At 37.4% G+C, this 18047-nt stretch overlaps 1 protein-coding gene across 4 annotated transcripts in view; it reads left to right on the top strand.

Annotated features, from left to right (window-relative positions):
• Positions 1-17448, top strand: part of LOC108329477 (probable helicase CHR10) — a 38856-nt gene extending 21408 nt beyond the window's left edge. For all 4 annotated transcript variants that reach the window (XM_052872626.1, XM_052872625.1, XM_052872624.1 and 1 more), the window contains 11 exons: positions 1939-2074; positions 2178-2295; positions 2835-2924; positions 5421-5528; positions 5610-5813; positions 6281-6406; positions 6485-7143; positions 14998-15143; positions 16228-16392; positions 16957-17071; positions 17178-17448. In XM_052872626.1, coding sequence (XP_052728586.1) covers positions 1939-2074; positions 2178-2295; positions 2835-2924; positions 5421-5528; positions 5610-5813; positions 6281-6406; positions 6485-7143; positions 14998-15143; positions 16228-16392; positions 16957-17071; positions 17178-17202 — 1892 coding nt within the window. In that variant the 3' untranslated portion in view covers positions 17203-17448. The remainder of the gene's footprint in view (positions 1-1938; positions 2075-2177; positions 2296-2834; positions 2925-5420; positions 5529-5609; positions 5814-6280; positions 6407-6484; positions 7144-14997; positions 15144-16227; positions 16393-16956; positions 17072-17177) is intronic.
• Positions 17449-18047: the final 599 nt, after the last annotated feature.

The raw sequence follows: 18047 nt of genomic DNA, 5'->3' as shown, positions 1-18047 counted from the left end.
ACCAAAAAGCGACAAACAGTGCTAACTCTAGCACCAAACAGCGGCAAACAGTGCTAACTCTAGCACCAAACAGCGGCAAACAGTGCTAACTCTAGCACCAAACAGCGGCAAACAGTGCCAAACATCGGGCTAACTCTAGCACCGAAAAGTGACAAACAGTGCCGAACAGCAGCAAATGGCGCCCGAACAGCGGCAAACGGCGCCTGGACAGCGGAAAACGGTGCCTGGACAGCGGAAAACAGTGCCTGGACAGCGGTCAAACGGCACGGACAGCGGCAAACAGTGGCTGGACAGCGGCAAACAGTGGCTGGACAGCGGCAAACAGTGGCTGGACAGCGGCAAACGGTGGCTGGACAGCGGCAAACGGTGCCTGGATCATCAAAGACGGAGACGAAGACAAACGAAGATGGCAGCAATGGCTGCTCTGGAAGGTCTGAACAGAGAGAGGGAGGTCCGGCGAGACGACCGGCAGAGGCGCAGTGTGATTCCGACAGCGGGACAGCGGCGCGTGAACAGTACGCGTCTGAGCTCAGCTGGAGACAGGCGGCGCGTGGAGGCGCGTTGAGCGGATACAGAGACGGCGACCACCGGGTTAGGTCGCGCTCGAAGAGGCGATCCAGATCCGCTGGTCACCGGTCGAATCTGCGACGGTGGCCGGCGGCAGACGATGGTCGACGGCGGACTTATTTGGCCCTCGTGGCGGCGCGTTCGGAAGAATCAGACGCCGGCACCGGTGGGGTTGGTCGTCGCTCGTGGAGACGCTTCAGATCTACTGGTCACCGGTCGAAACTGTGACGGCGGCCGGCGACCGGCGATGGACTGGCCGGAAAGAAGCGCTGCGTGGCGGCGCGTGACTGAGAACTGGCTCTCGAAACCGGCGTGGTTGGCCGTCGCTCGAAGAGACGGTCCAGATCCGCAGGTCACCAGTCGAAACTATGACGGCGGCGGCGGCGACAGAGTTAGCAGCGATGGCAGCGGAAAGTGGCGGCGACATCAGTGGCACACTCGGTCTGGACTGGTGCACTGAGAAGAAGAGAAAATGGACTGCCGACTGAAATTTATAGGGGCTACCGGCGGCCTTGGCGGCCGGCCGCCGGCAGAGACCACTAGAAGAGGTTCAGAGAACCTGCTCTGATACCATGTTGAATATAATGAAAATTATATATTAGATTAATCTGTCTTGTGTTAGATACGCACATAGGGTTCTCTATTTATAATAGAAGAAATATGGGCTAAGCCCAAAATACAAATGAGAAATAATAACAAACTAACTAAAAGATAAAAGATATAATATATCTAACAGTTAACACTACCTGTTTCCTTCTTCTTCACCATATTGTTCCTCTTTGCTTCTGGGGAGATGCAATTCTCAAAGCATGACATTTGATTGATTGCATGCCTTCCTCTGTACTTAATAATTAGGTTCCTTACTCTCTTGTATCCAACAAAAGACCTTTACTCCATTCTCCTCTTGTCTTTGGTTGTACATGCTTTGTTCATGACCTTACCCTAGGTAAATGACATGATATGAATAACATTGGTGGATAAGTGCTTTTATGAACTAGTTATTAAGTTATTACTATCATTATTTGCTAAATTTTGTTAGAGTAGTTTGTTACAACTGCCACCGTCAGGTGCTTTAACTGATCCAGTATGTTAGTTGAGCTTCTATAGTTTATATATAGCTGTTAAGAATGATCAATTCATAGTTTCTTTTCTCATAAATTTGTTTTCAATAATCCATAACTAGTGATGTAAACTTTTTAAAGGCTGTAGGTACTTTTAAATTTTCCTTGCTAGATTCTTGCATTCTTGCTAACACATGTTAGAAGGTTTCTTGTTGAGTACCTATGATGATGCAAAAGTGTAAACATTATACGTTAATAAAATTAACTTCTTTAATCCCTTTCTAATAATTGCAGTTTTGTTTCTAAACAGTTCATGATGCTCCAAAGGTAAAGGAGAGGCTTAATATTTTAAGAAGTGTATTGGGAGCCTTTATGCTTCGACGTACCAAGTCAAAGCTTATCGAGTGTGGAAATTTAGTTCTACCACCTCTTACTGAGACAACCGTGTAAGTTGTATCTTGTTCCACTCGAAGACTGCTTTGAACACTTTTATTGCAATTTAAGCTATAATTATGAAGTTGTTTTGAATATTAAAATTGTGTCCAACAGGTTAGTTCCCCTTGTCATCTTGCAGAAAAAGGTCTATATGTCAATATTGAGGAAAGAACTCCATAAGCTACTTGCACTATCATCTGGAACTTCAAATCACCAGTCACTACAAAATATTGTTAGTCAAGCCTGTTTTGAACATTTACTTGTGCTATTTTTTGTTCCACTAGTTTTGGGGGTGCGATTCAAATTACATGTTAAAAAATACGTGTTTCAATTTTTAGAACAGTTTATAAAATCAAGTTTTAATTATTATCTCTCAACTTTATCCTTGTCTTCTTATTTTCATGAAATGGAAGGAGAGAGCATTCATTAGGCGATGGTTTTGCATATTTTAATGAAGGGTAATTTGGTCCACTGTAAATCAAGGTTATATAATAATTTACTTGGTGCATATTTCATTCAACTTATTTTAGGAGAAAAGTTCCTTTCTTTTTTTGCCAGCTTCTTGAGAAATTTTGAAAATAAAGCAATTTTTCTCTTGGAATAATTAAATTCAAACATGCCCTTGATGTTTCGGCGATTATCTAACAGATTATTTGGCACAATCTTCTAGTAAGTAAAAATAATGAGTACCATCCGTAAAGTATGGTATACTTTAGTATCATCTTCTGCTTGTTCTATTCACATTAACGACAAATGTGATCACATTTATAGGTGATACAGCTAAGAAAAGCATGCAGCCATCCTTATCTCTTTCCAGGTATTGAGCCTGAACCTTATGAAGAAGGTGAACATCTAGTTCAGGTAGTTACCTCTCTTATATTATACTGCATAACTTGGGACCTATCCTGAGTCTTTTAAGTCATTGGTTGCTGTCAGATTACTAAATTTATTGTTAATGCTGCATTTCCCACCATGGTAGTAAGTATCTTGCAATAAACAGAACAATACTCTTCTTCTCTCTCATGATACAAATTGCTTAAACACTCGTTTTTACTCTTATATTGTGGTTATATTGTGTGATTTAGTCTCAGAATCATATGGATTGCAATCCTAGTATGAATCGAGCCTTGAATTGCACAAAATGTGTGTTTGGTTTTTTCAGTGAACTGGGTTTCGTCACATAATCCGGTTTGGTAGAAACCCTAAAATTTGTTTCTATTTAACCCCAAACACAATAGAAACGTGCAACTTTCTCTGCTTCTCCTTTATTCTCCTCCAACCATTTTAGTATAAACTTAGTGAAACTGCGGTAGAACAAGAATAGCAAACTACTGGAGGAGTGGGTCATCGGGAGTAGCAGCAAAACAGCTGCAAGAGCGAAGTGTGTTTAGAGAAAACTACGGTAGTAGAGAAACATTACAAGAGCAAAATAGTTGCCAGTGTGAACTGTGGGAGAAGTGAGTTTTTTGCTATTGCTATTGTGCAATTGCTACATCTGCTACTACTACTGAGTGAGTTTTCTGCTGGAGTCTTGCTTTTCGAAAGTGGGTAAACAAAAAGGAGAGTTTGATGTTTCTTGGAACTATCGTGAAAGTCTTCCTACGAATAGACTACAAGTAAAATGTAAATTTTGTTCTCATGCTTATTGGTGTGGCATGGCAAGGGTGAAACATTATCTTGCTGGAACAAAGAAAGATGTTATTCCTTGTTGTAGTGTTCCTGATAGGTCTTGGAAGGTTTACGTTAGAAAAAATAAATAGGGCAGTTAGTAAGTGGTGGTTGGGAGAGTTAGAGGAGTTTCATAGCAGTTAGGGGAAGTTTTGTTTGGCTGTTGACAATTTCCTTTGTTAGTTATGTTTTGTTTATGCCTTTTAAGGAGGTGGGTGTTTATTTTGGTGGTTGTTGAGTGTTTTATTACGGAAACAGGATCTGTCCTGTGTTAGGGAATGTTTTTCCCTTAACTGTTGTTGATTGCTTTCAGTGTTTTTCCTTTCAATAAAACTGTTTCCTCACTATGAGGATTCATAAATCTGTTGTGATTGATAGTTATTTTAGTTGATTAAACTGTTCATAGTATATATATATATATATATATATATATATATATATATATATATATATATATATATATATATATATATATATATATATATATATCTGAAAACTAAGATATTGCAACCTGTTAACAACTCACTTTAAGAGACTAAAATATCAACCAAAAATTAAACTTTGATAATCGAGATATTTTGACAAGTCAAAAGTAGAATTTAATCAATTTAAAATATTCTTATAGAACTTATTGTTAGATTCAATTTTACTTTATTGAAATATACTTAATTATCAATTATGATTTAGATCAAACACTTTATCAAGATTTGAAACCTTACTACCTAAGACATTTGTTGGAAGTCCCACATCGACTAGAGATAAGTCTAATTTAGAGTATATAAGTGAGTTCAAACCTCACCTTACAAGCCTGTTTTGTGGGGTTAAGTTAGGCGTAAAATCCATGTTTAGAGCCTACCCTAGCGATATTTGTTGTTTGTTGGACATATTGTTTCACTTGTTAAAGGGTCGCTATTGGACCACCCATTAATGTCTAGTCCCATGCACGAGATGTATATATCTCGGCATGAGGGGAGTGTGTTGGAAGTCCCACAATGACTAGAGCTAACGCAAATTTAGAATATATAAGCGGATGCAAACCTTACCTTACAAATTGATTTTATGGGGTTGAGTTAGGCTTAAAGTCCACTTCTTAACAACATTAAAATACCCACTTCAATAGTTCTAGATGAGTGGTCTTCAAACACTATCTTTTCTTGAAGACCTTACATATTGGATTTATCAAATCACTTTGACAATTTTTCCGAGATCAACAAAAAAGAAATAACCTGTCAAATTCTACTGTCCTATCTATTTACTAGGTCAAAAGGCAAGAACTAAATTATTGATTTTCTTTTTCTAAGTTATAGCTAGTTCATTCTGAAAGAGACAATAATGGTTCTCACAATCCCGGGGATTTTGTTGAAATCATGGTGCTCACTATGTATTTTAGGAAGTTTATATTCTATCCTTGCTATAATTTTATTCTTTATTACAAGTGTATCTTGCCACCAATACTAGGATCATGTATTTAAAACATTCCCATAATTACATGGATTTGTCTCTTTAGAATTATGTCTCTATATTTCATTAATTAACCAGCATGCTTATGTATCAGTAGATCCAATGGCCTCATCATTGAAATATAGAAGAAATATATTATTCTTTCTAAATTTGAGAGTATTATTCACTATATACACTTAGCTCGTGCACTATATTTCATGTTTTCCACATTGTTTTTTGCTCTATCAGGCCAGTGGTAAACTACTTATTCTGGACCAACTTCTTCAGAAGTTACATTATTCTGGACACCGTGTTCTTCTTTTTGCTCAGATGACCCATACACTTGACATTTTGCAAGTGAGGTTTTTCTACCTGGATTAAGTGCTTTGTCATAGTTACGGGACTATATTGTTGAAATATCTTTTTATTCTCATATAGGATTTTCTGGAGTTGCGAAAGTATTCTTATGAGCGTCTTGATGGATCAATTAGGGCTGAGGAGCGCTTTGCTGCTATAAGAAGTTTCAGTAGCTCATCAACTACTTCAGGCTTGACTTCTGAAGCTGAACAAAATGGAGCGTTTGTGTTTATGATCTCAACACGAGCAGGGGGAGTTGGTTTGAATCTTGTGGCTGCTGATACTGTGAGTTCTGACAAGCTTTCAACGTACACTGGATTGGAGCCTGATTACTGATTTATTTTCTTCTATTTTAAGTATATTCATAACTTTTTATCATCTATTTTAAGAAATATTGAGTATATTCATAAGTTTTTATCTTCTATTTATTTTGGTTTTTAACATGATGGACCTTTTTAAAACCTTGCAAATAAGCTCTTCCAACCAGACTTACTGTCTTGTTATTTTCTTAAACATGAATTTCATGTTTGTCATCTTAAAGGTGAAAATATGGTTGTGACATGCACTAGCATGTTTGGAAACCATCCCAGAATTATGGGAGAATGAAAAATAACCCTTTTAAGTGAACCACAAAATCCATCGAAATAAGACTCCCGTTTCTTTAACTGGATGGTTTAAGCATTGTAAGTTTAAGTTATCACCTGCAAGTTTAAAACATACTTGACAATTTTCTCTTGCATGTCATTCTCTAGGTTATATTCTATGAGCAAGATTGGAATCCTCAGGTGGACAAGCAAGCTTTACAGAGAGCACATAGAATTGGCCAGATGAACCATGTGTTGTGTATAAACCTTGTTACAGAGAAGACAGTGGAGGAAGTATGTTTATGTTTATTATAAATTTTTATTCTACGATAATGGAGGTGTTACATATACTCTAGGAATTCATGTCTGTAGGTAATTATGAGGAGGGCAGAAAGAAAATTGCTTCTGAGCATCAATGTTACTGGTGATAACATTCTCAACCATGATGATGAAGAAACATCTGAAGTTGGAACTGGAGATTTGAAATCCATCATATTTGGTTTACATATGTTAGATCCCACTGAGATTACTGACGGAAATCATAGGGATATCAACTTATCAGAAATTAGTGTTATGGCTGACAAGGTGCTTGCCTTGCGTGACAAACAAATACGCGATATGGATGATAGGAAATTTGAGGTCAGTCCAAGAAACATTTTACAAGGTGATGATGTTAAGGAAGGAGGTACTACTTTTTCTCACGATCTTGGTCTTGACGAGGCTTCATATCTTTCTTGGGTTAACAAGTTTGAGGAAGTGTCTAAGTCAAGTTGCAACTCAATGATGGACTGGAGGAGCAAAAGAAACTCAGAAGAGGAAAAGAATCTAAAACTTGAGTCTGCAATGAAGAAGGCAGAGGAAAAGAAGCTATCCAGGTGGAAAGCTCTTGGATATCAATCATTGAATGTAAAATATCCTCTCACCCAAACAGACAATGACATTACATCAGCTACTGGGTCCGTTCATTTTGTGTATGGAGATTGTACAGCTCCATCAAATGTTTGTTCATCTGAACCAGCTATGATTTTCAGGTCAACTTTCTTTTTTTTCTTCACTGCAGCTTTTTGTTGTGATGTCCCAGCTTTCTGTCTGAGCTTTCTTCGGTTTTGGTAGCATTCTCTGTTGCATGATAAACATTTTATAGTAGATTCTTTTCTTTTTTGATTTTCCTGATTGTCCCCAATCCCGAGGAGATTTTGGAAGAATTTTGCAGATTTCACTATTATTAAGCAGTATTTTGTTCAGTACTTTAGGATAGGATAGGCCCTTTTTTCTCTGTATAGATTTTCTTTTTTTATTACCTTATATTAGCACAGATCTACTTCCTGTAATGTAGCTTTATTGTTGGCATTTATTTACTGGCATAAGTCTATAATGTAAATATTGAGAAAGAATAGAAGAGGACATCGGAGAATCTCTAATTTAGAAAAAATAATATATTTCTTAAATATTTCAACGATGAGGTCATTCAACCTATAAATACATGAGCCAGGTGGTTATTTTAGGAAATATAGAATATTAATTATAAGGAAACAAATCCATGCAATACAATTGTTTTTAAACACATAATCCTAGTATTAATAGCAAGATATACCTGTAATAAGGAACTAAATTATAGCAAAGATAAAATAAAAAACTTCCTAAAATACATATTGAGCAACATAGTTTTGATAGAGATGATAGGTGCAAAAGAGACTATACAACGTTGTAGGTTGAAATGTCTAATCGTAGGTGTAAAATGATGTGTCAAGATCCTATAATGACTAATACCATAGATATGGCCATGGTAAATATTGGAGATCCCACATCGATTAAATATATAGCCAACTTATGGGTTGTGGGTGTAAATATCACTTTGCAATTAACACTAAAATGTAGATAGATTAGAACAAACCTAGGTGCTTTTCATAGAATCATTAGTCATTTACAATTTAAAGAACACATTTAGGTGTAAGAATTGCAACATAAACGTAGGGGATTTTTACTTTGAGTTCAACATTAGTCTATTTATAGGCTTTGATTAATGATAGAATGGGCCTTTATTGTAGATACAATAAAACTATAAATGTTAGAACAAAATGTGTCACCATTGAATTAGGCTTAAAACTCACTTTTTATTACATTATCAAAGTCTATCCTGGTGATGTTTGTTGGACTTAATATGTGACCTACTATACATGGAGATACCACCCGGGTATACGGGACAGATTGAGGCCAACACAGTTTGCAAATTTAAAAAGGCACTATACAGGTTGAAACAATCACCTAGAGCATGGTTTGGGAGATTCACCAAAGTTATGACAAGTCTTAAATATAAACATAGCCAAGGGGACCACACTTTATTCATCAAACATTCTGATTCAAGGGGAGTAACAATACTATTGGTCTATGTGGATGATATAATTATTAGTGGGAATGATAAAAGGTGTCAAAAACCATGATTGACGTGGTAGTAATTGTCGTGATATATTTTAGGATGTTTTTATATTTGATGGGCTGTATTTATGCAACAGTTATGTGCTGCATTTATTAGGTTTATTTATGTATGATTGATCCTGTAATCATAGGGATCTGTTTCTTAGAATTAACAGTCTGCATTTCCTAAAATATGCAGCTAACCCATGTACATTTATAGAGGTTAATAACCTCATAATGAGAATAAGAAAGAAATAATATTCCTTCTAAATTTGAGATGGTATCAAAGCTCCCGATCCCTGGGAGTCTCTAACCGTGCCACCAAACTGCAGCCGCAACCTTCATTGCTGCACGATCTGTAACCTAAAATCGCAGCCTTTATTGTTGCGCCCCGGAGCTAGCCTTCATTGCAGTGGAACTCCTTCCACCTTGATTCCTCCTTGTTATGGCTGAAGTAGTGAATCTGGAAACTGGGGACAGTCCCCAAACCACTGGAGAAATGCAGAATATTCATTCCACTTATAGGTTAAATGGTCTCAAATCATTAAGACCATCTTGAAAGGTAAAGGGAAGATCAGTCACCTGACTGATAATGGACCAGATGAGACTGATCCCAAATTCAAATCATGGGATGAAGAAGACTCCATGATCATGGCATGGCTATGGAATTCAATGGTCCCAGAAATCAGTTATACCTGTATGTTTCTGAAATCAGCAAAAGAAATTTGGGAGGCAGCTGAACAAACTTACTCTAAGGCCAAGGATGCTGCTGAAGTTTATGATGTAAAAGTGAAGACTGTGGTTGCCAAACAGGGAAATAAATCAGTCACAGAATATGCCAATCAACTCAAGTCTCTATGGATGGAGCTGGATCACTATCGAGTTACAAAAGCAAAATGCTCAGAAGACTCAGCAATTCTAAAGGAGTATATTGAACAAGATAGGGTCTATGATTTTTTGGTAGGCCTAAACCCTGAATATGACCAAGTTCGAATCCAAATCCTGGGAAAAGAAAAGGTTCCAGGGCTTAATGAAGTGGTGGCCATTATCCGGAGTGAAGAAAGCAGGAGAGGGCTGATGCTGGAAACCTCAACCACCGAAAATTCTGCAATGATAGCTGAAGGAGGAACAATCATGATTGCCAACCAGAAAAAAAACTGGGTTCCCAATATGGAGAAAAAAATGAGGAGGTTTGGTGTACTCATTGTAATAAGCCACGCCACACAAGGGAAAAGTGTTGGAAATTACACGGAAAACCCCCAAGCCGAGAATGGGGGCTGAAAGATGGAAAGATCTCAAGCCGAGAATGGGGCCAAAAAACCCAAGCCGAGAGTGGGGGCAAAAAGGAGGCGTATACAAAAAAGGAGGGCAGGGGCAAGCATACATTGCTAATGGTCAAAGTGAAGAATCTGTACAGTTGAATCATGAAGAGATAGAACGGGTAAGAGCCTTTCTTAGTAAATTGGAGAAGCCCACCAGTACAGGTACGTGTACATTGACATACTCTGGTAAGTTTCCATTTCTGTTTGGGCTCAATGTTTCAGATACACCATTTACACATTACTGGATATTAGACTTTGGAGCCACTGACCATATGACCCCTTACCCAAATACTTTTCCACGTATTTCCCATGTCCTAGCAACAAGAAAATTTCTACCGCAGATGGAACCCTTATAACTGCAGCCGGACAAGGAGAGGTCCAACTAAGCCCATCCATGACCTTAAAAAATGTCCTTCATGTCCCTAAACTATCCACCAACTTGATTTCCATACAAAAACTTACCAAAGATCTTTCATGTAATGTTGTCTTTTACAGCAACGCTTGTATCTTGTAGGACAAGAACTCGGGGAGGACGATTGGACATGCTAGAGAATGGAATGGCCTATACTACATGGAGAACCCTAATCTGCCTACCAAGAGTCTTATATCTACATCCATCATGACCAATAAAGAGAAAGCTCAACTTCATCATTACCGGCTAGGACATCCATCATTCTGTGTTATAAAAGTGTAGTTCCCTTCCCTGTTTAAAAATTTAAATGTGGAGAGTCTCCATTGTGAGGTGTGTGAGTTTGCAAAACACAAGCGTGTACCTTTTCCCATTAGCAATAAGATGAGTTGTCTCCCGTTTTCTCTTGTTCACACTGATGTATGGGGTCTTGCCCATGTTCCTAATATCTCAGGTGCTAAATGGTTTTTAACATTCATTGATGATTGTACCCGGGTTACTTGGGTGTTTTTATTGAAACAAAAATCTGAAGTTAGCTCTATGTTTATCCAATTTGTCTCAATGATTAAAAATCAATTTGGGGTCAGTATCAAAAGAATTAGGTCTGACAATGCCAAGGACTACTTTAACCTTGTACTAAACTCTTTTTGCCAAAGGGAAGGGATAATCCATGAGTCCTCATGTGTAAACACACCTCAACAGAATGGGATTGCAGAAAGGAAAAATGGGCACCTATTAGATCAAACTAGAGCTCTACTTTTTCAAAACCATGTTCCTAAGAGATTTTGGGGGGAAGCCCTTCTTACTGCCACCTATCTAATTAATAGGTTACCACTAAGGTTTTAAACTCTAAAAGTCCCATGGAAGTTCTATCCTCGTTCTACCCACACTTAGATCCTACAAATAACCTTCAACCTAGAATATTTGGGTGTGTATCCTTTGTGCATATTCATAGTAATGAAAGGGGAAAGTTGGATCCTAGGGCTGTCAAGTGTGTCTTCTTAGGGTACTCTACCACACAAAAAGGGTACAAATGTTTTCAACCCCACTCAAAAAGATTCTATGTGTCAAGAGATGTCACCTTCAACGAACAAGAAAGCTACTTTAAACAGCCTCATCTTCAGGGGGAGAATGTAAGACAGGAAGATGAGACTCTCATGTCCCCAAATATGACGTTTGGACCTGAAATTGGCCCAGAAGTTGACCCTGAAACTACTCCTGCACCTGAACCAGCAAAACAGCCTGCACCTGCAACTCCTGCACCTGAACCAGCAAAACAACCTGCACCTGCAACTCTTGCACCTGCAACTCCTGCACCTGCAACTCCTGCACCTGCAACTCCTACACTTAAACCAGCAAAACAGCCTGCACCTGCACCTGATGGAGGCGGAAAGTTTGGGAAAAATCTGGTATATTCAAGGAAAGAAAAGGCCATTCCAGGATCCGGCAATGTCCAAGAATCCAACCCACCGTCACTGCATGAGGTAACACCTTCAAATCCTATAAATTTAAGTGATTCTAATGAGCTTTTGTCTGAAAATCTAGAAGCACAGGTGGACCAAACTTTGGACCTGCCCATTGCCCTTAGAAAGGGAACTAGAACATGCACCCAACAACCACTTTACCCACTGTCAAATTTTTTATCCTTTGAAAAATTCTCTCCTACCCATAAAACTTTTCTCACTAACCTCAACTCCACACACACAACCTTCCTCTGTATCTGAAGCATTGTCTAACAAGAAATGGAAACATGTCATGGATGTGGAAATGGATGCGTTAAACAAAAATAGAACCTGGGAACTTGTCACTCTACCTCCTGGAAAAAAACCAGTTGGATGTAAGTGGGTATATACAATAAAGTATAGGGCCGATGGGACCATTGAACGTCACAAGGCAAGGTTGGTAGCTAAAGGCTTCACTCAAACCTATGGAGTTGATTACTTGGAGACATTTGCCCCGGTTGCTAAGATGAACACGGTCAGAGTAATATTGTCATTGGCAGCTAATAATGATTGGGATCTGCAGCAATTTGATGTGAAGAATGCTTTTTTGCATGGAGATCTTGAAGAAGAAATATACATGGAATTGCCCCCTGGTTACAATGATCGGGTTGCTGCTGGAACTGTTTGCAAACTAAGAAAGGCTCTATATGGGCTAAAACAATCTCCAAGAGCATGGTTTGGAAGATTTACCAAGGTCATGACAGGTCTGGGCTACAAATAGAGCCAAGGAGATCACACATTATTTATCAAACATTCAGTTTCAGGGGGAGTAACACTTTTATTAGTGTATGTAGATGATATTATAGTAAGTGGGGACGACAAGCAGGAACAACAAGTGTTAAGTGAGTGTCTTGCCACTGAATTTGAGATCAAGATGCTAGGGAGGCTTAAATATTTTTTGGGAATTGAAGTGGCTCATTCCAAGAAAGGGATCTTCATATCTCAACAAAAGTATATTACTGATCTGCTCAAAGAAACAGGGAAGACAGGCTGCAGACCAGCAAGTACTCCGGTTGATCCAAATATAAAATTGGGAAGTATGGAGGAGGATATTGCGGTGGACAAGGAAATGTATCAAAGACTTGTGGGTAGACTTATTTACTTATCTCATACTAGACCAGACATTGCTTTTGCTGTAAGTCTAGTCAGCCAATTTATGCACCAACCAAAGGAAGCTCATCTACAAGCTGCCCTTAGGATTGTTCAGTACTTAAAAGGAACCTCCGGAAGAGGAATTTTGTTCACGCGGAACAAGAGTGTAAGTCTTGAAGCATATACAGATGCGGACTATGCAGGGTCAGTTGTAGATAGAAGGTCAACCACAGGATACTGCACCTTCCTTGGTGGAAACTTAGTCACTTGGAAGAGTAAAAAACAGAGTGTAGTGGCTAGATCAAGTGCTGAAGCAGAATTTCGTGCAATGGCTCACGGAATATGTGAACTTCTATGGCTGAAGATTATATTGGAAGACTTGAAGATAAAGTGGGACGAACCTATAAGGTTATATTGTGACAATAAATCTGCAATTAGCATAGCTTACAATTCGGTTCAACATGATAGGACTAAACATATTGAAGTCGATAGACACTTTATCAAGAAAAAACTTGACAGTGGCATGATTTGCACACCATATGTGTCCACTCAGAACCAATTTGCGGACATCCTCACCAAGGGCCTGAACTGCAGTAAATTTGAAGGGATTATATCCAAGCTGGGAATGGAAAACACCTATTCACCAGCTTGAGGGGGAGTGTCAAAAACCTTGATTGACGTGGTAGTAATTGTCGTGATATATTTTAGGATGTTTTTATATTTGATGGGCTGTATTTATGCAACAGTTATGTGCTGCATTTATTAGGTTTATTTATGTATGATTGATCCCGTAATCATAGGGATCTGTTTCTTAGAATTAACAGTCTGCATTTCCTAAAAGATGCAGCTAACTCATTTATATTTATAGAGGTTAATAACCTCATAATGAGAATAAGAGAGAAATAATATTCCTTCTAAATTTGAGAAAAAGGAACAACAAAGGTTGAGCCAATGCCTTGCCAAGTAATTTGAAATCAAGACTTTAGGGAAGCTAAAATATTTTTTGGGGATTGAAGTAGCCCATTCCAAGAAAGGAATCTTCATATCCCAACAAAAATATATCATTGATTTGCTATAGGAAACAGGTAAAACAACTTGCAAACAATCAAGTACACCTGTAGATCCAAATATAAAGTTGGGAAGTGCAGAGGAGGATGTATCTATGGATAAAGAAATGTACCAAAGACTTGTGGGAAGACTCATTTACCTATCTCACACTAGGCCAGATATTGCATTTGCTGTGAGCTTAGTTAGCCAATTTATGCACCAACCAAAGGAAGCACATCTATAAGCTGCACTTAGAATTGTCCAGTATTTAAAAGGGACTCCAGGAAGAGGAATTTTGTTCAAAAGAAATAAGAGTACCAGTCTTGAGGCATATACAGATGCTGATTATGCAGGTTCAGTTGTGGATAGGAGGTCAATTACTGGATATTGTACCTTTCTTGGTGGAAACCTAGTAACTTGGAAGAGCAAAAAGCAAAGTGTGATAGCTAGATCTAGTGCTGAAGCAGAAATTCGAGCAATGGCCCAAGGAATATGTGAACTTTTATGGCTGAAGATTATATTGGAAGACTTAAGGATAAAGTGGGATTAACCAATGAGGTTATATTGTGATAATAAGTCTGCAATTAGTATAGCACACAACTCAATACAACATGATAGAACCAAACATATTGAAGTGGACAAACATTTTATCAAAGAAAAGCTTGACAGTGGCTTGATTTGCACCCCATATGTGTCCACTCAAGGTCAACTTGCAGACATACTCACCAAAGGACTGAGCAGCAGTAATTTTGAAAGAATTATATCTAAGCTGGGAATGGAAAACACTTATTCACCAGCTTGAGAGGGAGTGTCAAAATATATTTTAGGAAACTTTAGATATTATTCCCACGTAGTTAATTTGTTATATGCCCTATTATTATCTTGCTATTATTACTAGAATAACAATCCCACAATTTTAGGGATTTGTTCCGTAGAATAGGCTGCTCATTAAATAAGCTCTTGTATATATATCCAATGCATGTAAGGAGACAGATAATAAAATATATATTCTCTCTCCTAAATTTGAGAATTCACTAACTGTTTGTGTTGACGAAGTTGTTTATTTCAAAATTAACTGTAAATATTCTGTTTTTACAGCTGTGTTGACACGTCTGGACATTGGGGCCACGGTGGAATGTTTGATGCACTGTCCAAACTTTCTACAAGCATTGGTGATGCATATGAACGGGCTTCTGAGCATGGGGATCTGCATCTTGGTGATCTGCATCTTATAAGGCTTGATGGTGAGCTCTATAGTGATTCAAAATAATTATGTTAAGTCTATATGGATTGTATAGATTGCTTCACGCCAGTGAATATAACCTACAAGTGGGCAACCTTAACTCGCATTTTCCTATCAGAACAGAAATTTTCTCAATTATTATATAACAGTCTGTTTCAATGTCATCTCCATACCTATTTGTCTGGATATCATTACCTATTATTACCTTTTTTCACATTGTGCAATAATACATTTTGTCTTATTCTATGTTACCATAATTTGTTTGAAAGTTTCAGTGAAGTAGTTCAGCCGTTTTTAGAGAAATAATGCTGACCGCCTAACTTTTACCTCTTGTTGTGTTAGGTTTCTTGGTGAGAAGAAACCTAAATTTTATCTCAAAATAAACAATCACAAACAGAGACAAGAAACCTCACTGTGAGGCAGCAGTTTATTGAATGAAAAATACAGAAAACATTCAACAACATACAAGGGAAAACATTCCTTTCTACACAGGACAGTCCCTGTTCAGAAATAAAACACTCAACAACCACCAAAATACACACCCCCTTCTTAAAAGACAAACAAAACATAACTAACAAAGGAAAATGTCAACAGCCAAAGAAAAACTACCCCTTACTGCTATGAAACTCCTCCTAACTCTCTCAACCACCACTTACTAACTGTCCTATTTATTTTTTTTGACGTAAACCTTCCAAGACCTATCATGTTGTCTGGAATATTTTTGTTCCTCTGCAAGGTGGGGTGGCACGGGGCTCATTTCCGTTACTACAATCTATGTGATGAATTATGTGATTGTGTTCTTTATGTTAAAAAAATGCAACATTAGCCAGTCAAGTTTAGGGTCTTTGGAGTATGGGCACATTTGACTGATTATTGAGGGGAGATTGCTTCTTTTTTTAAGTTTTGACCGATGCATTAGGAATAGTTTTGTACAAAAATAGGCTAGTCTTGATTAACTTATTTGTGTTCAAAATAGCAGATAGTAAATAATTTCTGAAGAGCTTTTCTCGCATGTGTTTAATCTGTGACGTGGTGAATATGTGTGTATGGTTGTGTCTGCTATATTGGTGTCCTGTTACTTGTAGATGGTTGTCAAGAACAAGATATGACTGGAAATACTCCCAAGATGGTTGCGTTGGCTGTGGTTCAATCATATAATCCAAGGCGCAAAATTCCACGCAGTGAAATCTCACTTCCCCATTTGGAAAGCTGCTTATCTAAGGCAGCATTCTCAGCTGCTCAGAATTCTGGTAACATGCTTCCGCATTTATTTAATTAATATTTAATCTTCCATTTACTTTTATAATTTATTATATTGTCATTTTCTTTGCTTATTGCGTACATGCATGTGATTATTAACGATTTTGTTCGACGCATAAAGTTAATTTTGATGATTCATTTACATTTAATTACTAAATTGTTTTGCCACTGCTGCAGTACCTTGATCTTGCATATTTACCATGTATCATATCAATCATATAAGAGAATACAAAACCTGAAAAGGAAATTATGTGTAATAATGTATCGAAGTGTGGCATAATCTCATTATTGTGAAGTCATCTTTATCTCATTAGTGTTAGGAAAATTGTTCCCAATTGCTATAGGTTACGTTGTATCTGATAGTTCTTTTTCAGTTGAGATAGTGTACATATACTAACCCTGTTTTCTGTTTGTGGCTTGGAAATCATTCTTCGGACATTCAGCTATAAGTTCTTTTTGACAATTACTTCCAAATAATCTGTTAGTGTATGATTATAATTTTAGTTGACGATTGAAACACGCTGATACAAAATTCTTTTGATTATTCTGTAAAGCATCAATGCACATGCCACGAATTGGTTATCAAGATGGATCTGATCGTTCTGAGTGGTACACCATAGAACGACTCCTCAGAAAATATGCTTCCATTTACAACATCAATATATATGTGTAATGCTCTCTCACTCTTCATCCATGCTCATTCATCATAATTAGATTTATGTGAACATATATTTATTTGGATACTCTATCATATAACATCTTCAATTTCTTACAGATATTATTATCGAAGATCAAGTTAAGGTTCTTTCTCACTTCCTAAACTCAATATAGTTTCTCACGAGAAGACCGTTGAAGACGTGTTGTTGTAGTAAGGTGTTGTATGCTCACATGTGTATGATAAAGACAATTTAGGCAGTTGAAATGAGTTTAAATTCTTCCAAATCAAATATGCAAGCAATTTAGACTATTACTTCTTCTAGACTCAAATGTAAGCAAAACATATATGTACTGTGGATTTAAATGTATATAGATTTCAATTTCCTAAATCCTAGTTAATGTTGCTAATTATTCTTATTTTACAACGTAATCACCATTCTTAATAAATATAATTGACGGTAATATAGGAAATATGCCTCAATTATATGAAAACAAAATTAACAAATAAATTAAATTACTAATTTTTAGTCCATGTAAAAGTAGTTAATTTGGCTTATAATTGATTATAGAGCAGTATATCAAATGACCACTCTTTGTTTTTACTATTTGTGAAAAACATAAGTATAGAGTAGTTCACTCTTGGGAACAAACACAAGCTAAAAATGGGTACAAACAAGAACGTTGGTGTACTTGTTGTAATAAAATTGTTTGATTAATAGAACTTATGTTGAAGACTTAAGAGAGTAGATTATGAATTTGGATGAAGTATTATAAGTCGTTGTATGTTTGTTCTTGTTATTAGACATATAGCTCTACACAAAAAGTGTCTACTAACTTTATTCAATTCTCCTTCTAGAGCTCAATTGTTCTATCAAGTGATATCAAAGCCAAGTTTTGGGAGAGTTCCTAACATAATGAGAGAATTAATTTTTGTAGACCAGATGGAGAACTAGACGTAATTCATGAGTTTGGATGAAACAATATAATT

Source organism: Vigna angularis, chromosome 2, assembly GCF_016808095.1.
Source record: "Vigna angularis cultivar LongXiaoDou No.4 chromosome 2, ASM1680809v1, whole genome shotgun sequence".
Classification (NCBI taxonomy): domain Eukaryota; kingdom Viridiplantae; phylum Streptophyta; class Magnoliopsida; order Fabales; family Fabaceae; genus Vigna; species Vigna angularis.
The sequence above is the reverse complement of the archived record's forward strand: the minus strand, read 5'-3'. Positions and strand labels throughout refer to the sequence as shown.